General features: G+C 44.7%; 1 protein-coding gene across 7 annotated transcripts in view; it reads right to left on the bottom strand.

The window, feature by feature from the left end:
• Positions 1-797: 797 nt before the first annotated feature.
• OSBPL5 (oxysterol binding protein like 5) overlaps positions 798-11,961 on the bottom strand; it is a 134,384-nt gene continuing 123,220 nt past the window's right edge. For all 7 annotated transcript variants that reach the window (XM_058858683.1, XM_058858717.1, XM_058858676.1 and 4 more), the window contains 7 exons: positions 10,884-10,973; positions 8,658-8,794; positions 4,825-5,010; positions 4,154-4,292; positions 2,892-3,009; positions 2,194-2,296; positions 798-1,200 (listed from right to left, as the gene is read on the bottom strand). In XM_058858683.1, the coding sequence (XP_058714666.1) occupies positions 1,065-1,200; positions 2,194-2,296; positions 2,892-3,009; positions 4,154-4,292; positions 4,825-5,010; positions 8,658-8,794; positions 10,884-10,973 (909 nt within the window). In that variant the 3' untranslated portion in view covers positions 798-1,064. The remainder of the gene's footprint in view (positions 1,201-2,193; positions 2,297-2,891; positions 3,010-4,153; positions 4,293-4,824; positions 5,011-8,657; positions 8,795-10,883; positions 10,974-11,961) is intronic.

Here is an 11,961-nt window from a genome sequence, read left to right as displayed (position 1 = left end):
TTAAGGCTGTATATATAGCAGAACTTACCACTTGGAACTACTTCAGGCCAGAAAAGAAAGGCTTAGTATTGTCTGCAGTCTACAGAAAATATTGCAAATCTTTAAAAAATGGTGTAAAATAGGAAGACTATTAACAGGGTTGAACAATGCAGTGGCAAAACTCTCCCTTTCCTGACCTTTAACTATAAATGTGCCTAAGACCGAACACATGTACACCTACATCGCTCCCATCCTTCTCACCTATGCTGGGGCAGTGGATTTCTCTCTACAATGCTAGTGTGTGGTATTATAAAACAGCCATATAGCAAATAATAACAATAATAGTAAGTGACCATGTTTTACAAACAGGCGTGCGTGTCTGGCATCACACTCGATGGGCTAGACCCAGGACACCAGTCAGCTCCGTAAACAGGCGAGGAGCTTTCACTGAATACTTCCCATTTCCTAAAGAATAATGGCTCTAGGAAATTGTGTATATTTACAGTTTCTGTGGAATGGAAAATAAAACACATCCTGAGGTCCCATTCTGCTTGGGCTGACTAAACAGATCATGACTTAATATCCTGGGGCTGGATTTTTTGGACCAAGTGTTCTCCTTCCTGTAATTAAAGGCAGCCGGACAGGCACCGTGGACATCAGTTCTTTACAGCTCCTCAGCTGCTCTCCCTCACTCCTGGAGCTATAACCCAGGCCACCGTGACTTTTCCAAAATGTTGAGGTGATTACCATTTTGGGGTTACCAATACTGCTGGGTAATTATTAATTGCATCAGAAAATGACAAAACATAGAAAACAAATTGCACAATTAAAGCTACATTTGGCTTCAGCATTAAGGCCCATACAGGTTAAGAGGTCCTTGAAGATGTACATGTAAAAGGCAAAAATGACGTAATCTGCAGGAACAAAGTTTTGCAGGTTCCTAAGTCCCTTTTTAACCTCGTTTTTCCACTTCCTTCCACCTCTGCCATGTTGGTTCTAAAGTGCTTTGGTGCCTCGCTGGGCTCCTTGCGTGAGTGGCCCCCTCCTGCAGCCAGTGATCATTATTGCTGCCAAACGTAGTGATTTTATTTGAAGACGTAATTAATGAAGAGTTGACACGTAAGAAAGATGCAGAGGAGAAACCAACAGCGAGAGTCCAGGAGGAAGCTTTCAGAAGAGGCCTTCCTGTGGAAGGACTTTTTGTTCAGAGCACTGAGGTTTCTGCAAAAGAAAGCAACATGATTATTTGTGTGTTGGAAAGAGTGTGCCTTCACACATGTGTGCCATATACCCAGAATTTCCACACCAGGAGGGATCCTTGTAATTTGTTGACACCCTCACTGCAGAGCAGTGTGCCCCCACAGACTTTACCTCCCTCTCTTTAACAGGAAGATCAATGGTTCTGGCTGCAGCTGGTTGGCATGGGAAGGGCACAAACCACAAGGAATCTCTTCATCCAGCACCCACTCATAACCCTGTGAGTTTAACCTACTCCCTAACCTTCCCAAATGCAAGGCCTATCCTGGACACCCCCAGGAGCTGCAGGGAAGCTAAAACCATAACACCAGTGACTCTGGCATCCAGAAATGGTAGGCCTCATGTGATCCCACCTCACTGAAGCCTTGGGAGGGCTGGATAACACTCCTCACCCAGAGAGGAATCAGCAGGGCTCCCTGGATCAGAAGTAGCAGCTCATACCTCCCCACAAAAGTCTGAAGGGCAAAGCCCTCTGTCAGCAGCAGGTGTGGTTACTGCTTCCCTCAGATGGCAACCAGCCATTTGTACAAAAACTGGAGTTTAGTGATTTTCATCATGGAGCCCAGTTTTTTGGGCCACATCCCTGCATCTCCATAGCAAACAGGAAATTCCCAACATGATCAGCAAGAAGAGACACCTCACACATTCTTGCCTGGCAGAGATTTATTTTAGCCAGGGCATGGATCAGCCCTTTTCAGGACCCTGAGTTGTGGAACATGCTGAGATGATGCTTTTTGCCTACAAAGGCAGTGTTAAGAGGAAGAGATTTCCTCCTCACTCTTTCAAGCAGAGTGTGGGTTTGTATTTCTGGTGTGTTAACTGGTTACTTTACCTACAACAACCTGTACTGCACTCCTGCAGCTTACAGAGACATTCCAAAGACCACAGTAAGGAATTAAATGCCACAAGTTATCTTTAGCCCATTAAAATCATTGATTCATGTCAGAAAATGGTTACCTGTGTATGTCCTGTTGGGCTTTCTGTAGGGATAAGACAGCTGAGTGAATTTCCTTCAGGTGATTCATTTCTTTCCCACACTGAGTGCACAGGCTTTCAAACCCTGTGGCAAAGTATTGAAGGACAATTATGTTTTGCATCACCATTCTGGTGGTAGTGATGAAACACAACACAGTAAATGGGTGGCCGTGATCTAATTGTCACTACTAGGAGGGACAGTTTCAGAAGGAAACATGGGGAGAAGGAAACAGGAAACAGAATCTTTCACCCCAAAGACCACTGTAACTGGCCTGTCTGTGACTCTGGCTCAGGGTGTTTCTTGGTCAGCTCCAAGGAAATAACGCTCCCCAGCTGAGGGGAGGAGAAAGAAGCACTCACACCTGCCCTCTCTCACACACATTCAAGGTCATCTCTAACAAAGGCAGAGAAACGAGAGAGAAACGCAGCCCGTTTCCTATGTGCTGATTGGAATGACAGTGTAATTTTCCAATTTTGCCAGGAGTTGGGAAGTCCTTGTTGTAAAGCAGAAAGAGAAATAGCACATACAGAGAACAGAAAAGCAGAACATTCTCTGTGCTGACTGTGGGCTGTTAGCCCATGGTATTAACTGGGCCAGGAAATGTCCCAGGGCTGGCTCAAGAATTAAAGTACCAAGGGAATAACATTAAAGCCAAACACCGTGACACCCAAATACTTGCCATCATCATCTGAGAGCTCCTGCACTGACTCTGGCGTTGAACAGCTGCTCTCTGTGTTCTGGCTGTGGTTGGACGGCTGATCACTGGTTTTGCGGCGCCGGCAGTCTTTGGCAGACCTCTGGATAAAACAGATTAGAAATGACAGTCTCTATCACACTGAAGACGTGTGTGTTTGCTTTAAACGATTTGGGGTGCTGGGAAATATGTGTGAGATTGTGAAGTTTGATTGCTTTCTCAGCAACTCCTAGTAGCTGGACTCTGGCAGCTACTTAAGGATATTATACACATGCCTCATACAGAAGCATTTCCCCAAATGACAACTTTCTTAAGACACCTATCCAAATTATTCTTCTTGTAGCTTTAACTGACACATACTATGGATGAATCTTATAGTTCCTTTGCTGAGTTGTGTACCCAACTCAGCGAGGTACATAAAAGAAAGTTGGAAAAGAAGAAAAAATGGGAATCAAATTCCCCAGCAAAGATTTTTCAGAAGGTGCATGAAGGATCTAAACATTTCAGAATTTTCATGCCTAGTGATGCATTTTGGAAGGTTTCTCCCTCTCTCTCAGATGAGTAAACCAAATACATTGATTCAAACTTCTCACTAGAGGGTCTGAAAAGCAATGAACCTCAACTTCCCCACTAAATCAGAGACATTCAGATGTGGAGTATTATAAAAGTCTATGTACATAATAAGATACAAGTTTTTCAGTATAATATTGGTTATACTTCTCTAGTTTAGCAGCTCTACATTTGCAAAGTGTGTTATGAATGACATGTATTGCTCCAGAGAGAAAAGCACTGAAATAGGGGAGTATAATCTCTGTTTCAGGGAAAGGATGGAAAGACATTTCTTATCTTGTCTGAGAGAGAGGGAGTGATACAGGCTGATGGCAAAGGCTGAAACTGAAGTCAGGGGATCTGAGTTGTGTACTCCAAAACCTATGGGAAGTTTTCTGCTTTGGAAACACTGAACAGTGAAGTTCAACTCAGTTATGCGCAAAAATTCAGTGTAAGAGTCACCGCCACTAACATTGGGTGGAAGAAAAATACCAAAATTGATAGAATGAGTCAATCAGTAACTACAATTCTTTGGAGCTAATGATGAGATAATAATACTGCAGGTCTATGCTTACAAGCTGTATTTACCCAAGATAAAGCTTTCAGCCTATGCTGTGCTTACATGAAAATGCTGTAGAAAAAGGGCTGTGTATCTGAACAATCATGAAGTATTATAGTCCCCAAACCAGGCTTTTTACCTTGTGCCGTGTGATTTGATTGTTTATGCATGTTGCTTTGTGGTTTGACATCCTTGTGGATAAGTGTCTTTCCATTGTCTGAAGTATTCCATCTTTCTCAAATTGAGCAATGTCGTTCAAAGGATCCCAAGGTCTTAGACTTTTGAGACCAAATGAAAAAAATTCATCAGAAAAGCAAGAATCCCACATTATGTGTGTTAAGCCCAATACACTAATTCCACATGCATCAGGGCAGGCAATCATCCTTGACAGCAGCCAGACTTTCCAGATGCAGTGACAGGACTAATAGTTCCCTGCACATTCACAGTTCCTTGAAATGGGTGGGGGGGTTCAGTTTCTAGAGGCTTTGCCCTTCTTGCCCAGGGGAGGAGAGCACAGTAAACTGCTCTGAACAGTGCAGAAAATCTCTGGTAATGATTCTGCACTTGATTATAGCAACAGGAATTTACATCAATGGCATAATGGATTTTCCATTGCCAAGCCCTCATTTCCAGCTATTCCCAATTAGTATCATGAATATGTATTCTAGTGATGACATGGAGCTCTGAAAGGGCAAGGTCTGGGCATAGTTTTGGGAATGGCAGGGCTCCAGTTACAGGTCTGTAGCCCTGCTTGCATCCCTAGGAACTCAGGCAGCGAGACGTGTTGGGAACCCCAAGCCCAGCACTCACTCCTCGTATTTGTAGCGCCATTCATTGGTCCCAGCATCGTGCCGGAACAGCAGCGGTTTCCATTCCGTGCCGCTTTCCCTCCGCTCCCGGGCGGCATTCCTCTGCTCCTCTTCCAGCACAAACTTTTCCTGCGTCGCCTTGTGTTGATCACCCTTATTTATTGCACTGGTAACATGCTGCCAAAGCCTAGGAATAATCAGGGAAGGAAGTTAAACCACCTTAGAACCAACAATGTATTTTGCCAGCTGGAACTTTAGAGCAGAAACTTGTCAGGTCTATTCATACTCCAGTGGAACAGTACAAGGATTGCTCAGCCTCTGTTTTAGCTTGTAAGTTAAAGGAATTGAGAATGGCAACACTGAATGCTGTATGAGCGACTGCTGAAGGAACTTTCTCTTAGATAACATCACCTACAACAATTATTAAATTCTTCATTGCTGAGTTATAAGGAAGTTGTGTTCAACTCACTGGGATCCACAGCCTCTTTAGAGGTGATTGATGGAGAATCTGTTCTGTTCCTCATCCTTTCAGGCAACTCTGTTTAGAAGCCTTTGTGTCAATGTCATCCCCACAACAAAGGATTTTTCCAGTTTAGAAGCACTGGAAAATGAATTTATGAGCACATCTTGCAGGTGCACATGCACCTCCTAGACAGGATTTATAATCAGATCTGTGGGAATCTGATTCAATTCACAAGCAAAAAGCATGTCCTCGTGCTTACAAACTGCAAGCACCAACACTTGTTTGCAGCTGCCAAAGCATACATGATCTGTCATAGGAGCTGTTCTCATTGAGCACCTTCCCTGGGAAGAGGATCTGCCTTCTACCAGAGGAAAATCAGTAGTTTTCTTTATTATAGCCAAGCTGTGATCAGCGTCTCCACAGTTCCTCTAAACAGAGCATTTTAATCTTCATTTCAGATTTGAAATACTTCTGAGACAGCAGCTGACCCTCCCAAAACGTGGTGCTTTAGTGCTTAGAATGTGCACAGGACATCCAGGCTGTTCCAGTATTCCCAGCTCCACAAAACACCAGTCTACCATTTAGAAGATGAATTCATTATTGCATTTAATTTGGAGCTTGCTGTGAAGCCCTTAATTTAAAAGTGATCCTGGAGCTTTCATTATATTTCTAGCAATATACATTAACACAGCACTTCCAAAAATGCAACCTCTTAGATAATCGACTGAACGCAGAGCAATGCCTTCCTTTCATTTTTAACAAGTCACTTCCCCATTTCTGAGTATGAATCTTTTCTCCCAGAAACAAAGGAAGGAAACTCAGTAATGGAGATGGGAGGAGTGAAATAACAGCTGGAGAAAATGTTGGGTGGTGTAAAGCCTGTCCTAAGGAATGCAGTGGTGTAAAGAGTGAATCCCCTAGCTCTATGAACCTTAGAGGGACAACACAAAATTGTGTGACAAGGGCAAATTATTCCATCAAGAGCTCCATGTGTCAGACAATGAGACCCTCCATAGTGAGCTGCGTCACAGTATGAGCTTCAGATATTCTCCAACAATTGTGAAAATAGGCGATTTTCAGCACTGCAGAGAAGACTAAGCAATTTAGGTAGAATATAACCTGGTTTAGAAGGCAATTTATTCATGCAACTGTCATCATAATAAGGAGTCTGGTGGAATGTCTGTTAGGGATCTCTGTAACTTCCCCTTTTGCCTCCTTCCCTTACATGCATGTATCATTATTAATCTCTGACGTAGCAAAGGGAGTCAGCTCTGGCCATAAACTCCGGTAAACAGAGAACTGGAGATTCTTTGCCCACAAGAACAAGATTCTCCAAAAGAATATTCTTCTGAAGATTAAGAAATAAATTTACTGCAGTCTTCCCTGCTCTGCAGGGTTAACAAATCTGCCCTGTAAGTTACAAATACAGACTTTATTGCCCATAATGCCTACTGCTGTCCAAATGAAATCTTCATGGTTTTTTTATTTTCATGCAATCCCTTTTTTTACCTATAAAAAGGGTAATCTTATTAGGATGATGTGATGCAACACCAAAATCAGATGTCCACAGAGAAGCGGACAGTGTAATGCAGAGCCAGGCAGCAACTGCATGTGCTGGCTGGAATGTTGGCTGGTGCTAGCTGACTGCAGTGGAATGGAAGCACAACTAATTTGTTTAAAGACAGCCAGCTCCACATAACACTCTCAACACATAATACTCTCGCTCAACAACTCTACAGTTGTGCATTATTCATTCCTGCCACTTGCTAAGTATATTGGGTTTGCATGGTCTGGTTTTTGGCAAGAGGGTGCCAAAAGAGGTGGCTTCTGTGAAAAGCTCCAGAAGCTTCTGATGCCATCATTTCCACAACATCTGGCAGAGTCCTGATGGCTCCAAATATGGACACGCTGCTGGCCAGTGCTGGGACAGTAGTAACGCCTCTGTGATAACATACTGGGGAGGAAATCAAAAGAAAGGTTGTGGCACAGTTTTAATTGTGGCCAGAGATGAGTGGGGTGAGAACATGTGAGAGGAACAGCTCTGCAGACACCAAGGGCAGTGCAGGAGCGGGGGGAGTGCTCCAGGCACCAGAGCCCAGATTCCTCTGCAGCTCATGAGGACCATGGTGGAGTGGCTGTTGCCCTGCAGCCCGTGGAGATCCACAGGGATGCAGAGATCCACCTGTGGGTGGATCATGGAGGAGAGCCACACCAGAGCCAGTGGATGCCTAAGTGGAAGCTGTGACCCTGGGGGAGGCCTGTGGACCCATGCTGCAGCAGTTTGGAGAGGACTGCTGCCTGTGGGAGGGACTCACATTGCAGCAGTTTGCAGAGAGCTGCTGCTCATGAGATGAAGCCATGTTGGAGAAGTTAATGGAGAACTGTCTTCTGTGGGAGGGATTCCACAGTGCAGCAGTGAAGGACACCTCTTCCTGCCTCTCCCTGAGCAGCAGGAGAAGAGGTGGGTGATAAACTGACTGAAACCCTGACCCTCCTGTATCTTTGTGCCACTGGGGGAGGAGGTAAAGCTGTGAAGGAGGGAGGGGTAGAGGGAAGGTGGTTTTAGGGGCTTAGTTTACTTCTCATTATCCTGGTCTGATTTTTTTAACAATAAATTTATTTTACTGTTGAGCCTGTTTTGCCCTCAATGGTAACTGATGAATATTTTCTCACAGTCCTTATCTCAACTCATGAACCCTTCATTAAATTTTCTCTCCTCTGTCCAGCTGCAGAGGAGAGTGAGTGAGCAACTTTTGTGGGTACCTGGCATCCAGCCAGGGTCAAACCACAACACTAAGTTAAGTGCCAGAACTACATTTTTAGGTAACCTAGATCACCCTACAAAGCCTGGTGCAGACTGCATTGGAGATCTCAGATGAGATTAGGTTGCCTCATCTGAGGCAAGGTTAAACATCTGTTTAATTACATTCATTCATAAAATCCTGTCATGTGGTTCAAAGTACTGCTCTGCGGATGCCAGTACTTTCCACAATTCCTACATCTACTTTAAGAGCTTGTGGTTGAAATAACCCTTCTTAACAAGATATCCAACCTCAGGATGACATCCTGCCCTTTCATAAAATGTTCCAGCAGTTATAGAGATCTCTGGAGTCCAGGTGGGAATGCTATTTTAAGCAGATAAAATGTAGCCTCCACTATTTCTCAGCCCAGGTCTATTTCAGAGCTGCAATTCATAGAAATCCTCCAGAGTTGAGAGTCTGGAAAGAAACAGGTAAATGGCTGGGTAATATGTGCTGACAAAGCAGGTCACTGCCTTTCCAGGACCGTGCTGAGGAACTGGAGGAGCCCTGCTGATCAGAACCCTGCTCCCAGGAGAGAAGCAGCAGTGAGATGTTCCCTAAGCTCCCCACCTCTCTGACTCAAAGTCCATCTGCTCCTCAAACAGCACAATGTGGCGCTTCAGTCTCTGCCTTCGCACTTCACTGGTCGGGTTCCAGAACATTTCTGTGTTCCCATTTTTCAGCTCATTCATATGCACTTCTCCATCCTGAAAAGGAAAACTAAGTCAATTAATGACAATCAGAAAACTAATGCAGAAATTAGTCCCGACAAATCAAAGCTGCTCCTGGATGATGATAAGGGATACCTGTTGGTTAGGAGGCTTTCCTCCTCTTGCCAATAAAATCTCACTGAACATTGCCTAGAAGGTTTCTGAAATGAATGAGGCAAGGCATTGCCAGAAACAGTGGCTACGTTTATCATTAATCAGAGTGGAAAGGGACCTGGTTCCTTCTATTAAGTCTTGTCCCCAGACCTCACTGCCCACAGAAGCCCTAAGATATTCTTCTTTCACCACTGTTCCTCCCACCTACCACCCAGCACATATAAACAAGATCCCCGGCTACCTTTTCCAAAGTCTCCCTCAGGACTTCCTCTCCCATATTCCAATATGCTAGTACCAGGACTGATCCCAGATCTCCAAGAGACCCCCAGTGTGGATAGGATGAGGTAGGCTGGAATTATCAAGCACCACTACATGCATCTCTAACAAGCATAAATACAAGTACTCAGCCGCTGTGACCTTAGGGCTGAGAAGCATTCGGATTTCCTTCCCTTCTTTATACAGGTAGGTTTTCAGGTCCTGAGGCAGACAATTTACCATTCAGATACAAGGATTTCTGTCAGGAAACTGGATGATGTCAGAGAAAAGACAGGAAAGCAGGCCAGTACTCCCAGTGGGGAGGGAGGAGAAGCAACACTGTCCCTACCCCACTGCAAGGCAGCCCCTGTTCACAGCACACAGCTGTAAGCAGCAGCTTACAGAGCCACCATTCCAGAGCCATTTAACTTCTTTTATACATCACTACAGTTTTGTGCACCACAAACTACCAGGATAAAGATCAAGGGAGGAGTGTATAAGCAGAAGGTGGGGCACTGAGCAGCACACAACCACATGGCTCAGAGGAGCCCCTGAATGACAGGATTTCATGGGTGGTGTTGTCAGGACCCAGCGCAGACAAGCTACTCCACAGTCCAGCACAACTCACCACTGACAGGGCTCATCCTGCAGGAAAAGGAGCTCAGAATGGAGCAAATCCATTGTACATGCCTAGAAAGGGTAAATCTCCCAATTTCAAAATGGTCATTAGCTTTTTACGTAAAAAGACAGATTGCCTGACAGAACAAATCCAGTACCAAAGGCTACACCGTGGTTAGGATCTCACTATAGTAAGGGCTTTATCCAGGCACATTTCACCTGGCCTACTTTAAATACCTCCTTCAGATGAGACAAATCTTTTCTCAGAAACAGCAATTTCTATAGACTGGCAAGGGTGCATAGGCCAACTACAATGATGATGTAGATGCCCAAATGTTGCTCAAAGAAATACCCAGATGTCCAGCCCAAAGCCAAGGTTCACTGCTTTTGTTTCAGGTAACAGGAGTTCCAATCAAAATTAGACTACATCATCCACTGTGCAACTTTATTGTTGTTGAATTTTGGCTTGAGGGTGGCTCTGAGTGAATCACTTCTGGGTGAACAAAGGTGCCAGGTGCTCTGCTGACTGTTCTGAGCTGGCCACAGAGATAACACCCTCACTGAATTGATGTCTCTGTCCTTTGGCTGATGAACAGGGTAGTAACTGTGTTCCACCAAAAAGTTTTGCTGTGAAAATAATGAATTCAAAATCCTCTAAGCTCTTCCCTGATCCCAATCTAACTGGGGAAGTACTGAGCACACCAGACAAAAGGCAGCCTCAAGCTCTTTGCAATTACACCTAATACACACTGTATCTCCTGCCATCAGTGCTTGTCCTAAGCCTCAGATCCTAAATGCAGAACCGTTGGCTTTGGTGGAGAACCCCCTTTGCTGTTCCCAGCTTTCCCAGGCTCTGGAAGTGCAGCTCACAATGCAGATGGATGGGACTACTGAAGCATAAATTACCTCCAGAAGTACCAGAGAGGTGTGGCCCAGGCTCTGCTAACCTGCATGCCCTGGGGCTGGCAAGAAGAGGCAGGACAGAGCCCTCCCAGCACCCAATCCAGTGCAGGGAGCCTGCCAAGGGCTGCCAGCCCTTCCCGGAACCCTGCAGCCATGGGCTCGTAACCTGTCAGCAACATTGATTATCAAATGTTACCCAGTGTCCAGTGAGACTCGCTAGCACCTCTTCTCCACATTTAATCTTCCCCGAGATTTGATTAATGCTCGTGCTGCCACCGAAGAAGGGCTGTCAGGGGAGAAGAGACACAGCAAATGTGGTCAGTCTGGTGAGGACTGGAAGGCAGCCAAACACAGCGATGCAACAGGAGGGAAGGAAAGTGCAACTGCTTGACTTCCACTGTTCCTGAGGAAATGCAGAACGAATTCTAACATGGATTCTGTCTGTCTCACATTGTGCCTCCTTCCTTTTGTTTGTAATACCACAAACACTGTAGCTGCAGGTAGGGAGATAAACCTTGGGGGCATTAACACTCAGGAGTGAAAGGCCTCATCTCTATTGGAAACACACTTATTTATTGTCAGCCAGATACCAGGATAGGTGTATGTGAACAACTCCTTCCCACTGTCCAGAAGCACAGCCTTTGCACCCTTGTCCAAAGGAAAGGAGCAGCACTTGTGGTGACTGCTCCTGCTTATGGGACAGCAACACAGTGTGGCACTGCTGATGACTTCATGTGTGTCAAGTCTCCAGTGTGAAGAAGCTCTGGTCAGCAGCAAAAAAAACCCCACAAACCAAAGAAAAAAGGTATTTCCAGAGTCAAGGAAAAAAAAATCCCAAAACAATGAAAAATTCAACCCATCTCCTGGATACCAAACACAGGAAATTCCAGTGAAAATGTGAGCAGCTCTTCTGTGCACAGAACACATCTCTTCAGACATTTTAGCAGGCATTTTCTGAAAACATTTGTGCAGATAAACTTGTGTGTGTGTGTGAGAGAGAGAGAGAGAGTGTGTTAAATAATAATATAAACCCAAATTTCACACAACACCCATGGATAAAATAATCACATGCATCTCAAGCATCAATATCAATCTCTGCAACCCAGCAGAGAACTGGTACATATCCAAATTAAAAACAGAGTTGAGGGGTTTACCTGCAACTTCCCACAATTCTATTGAAAGAGAAAGCTAGGAAATGCTTAAAGCAGATCATGTAATTACATCATGGGGACATTTCTGAGACATGTTTGGATAAATCATACTGTTTTCAAGTC

Source organism: Poecile atricapillus, chromosome 1 (assembly GCF_030490865.1).
Source record: "Poecile atricapillus isolate bPoeAtr1 chromosome 1, bPoeAtr1.hap1, whole genome shotgun sequence".
Classification (NCBI taxonomy): Eukaryota; Metazoa; Chordata; class Aves; order Passeriformes; family Paridae; genus Poecile; species Poecile atricapillus.
This window is presented reverse-complemented; position numbering and strand designations above follow the sequence as displayed.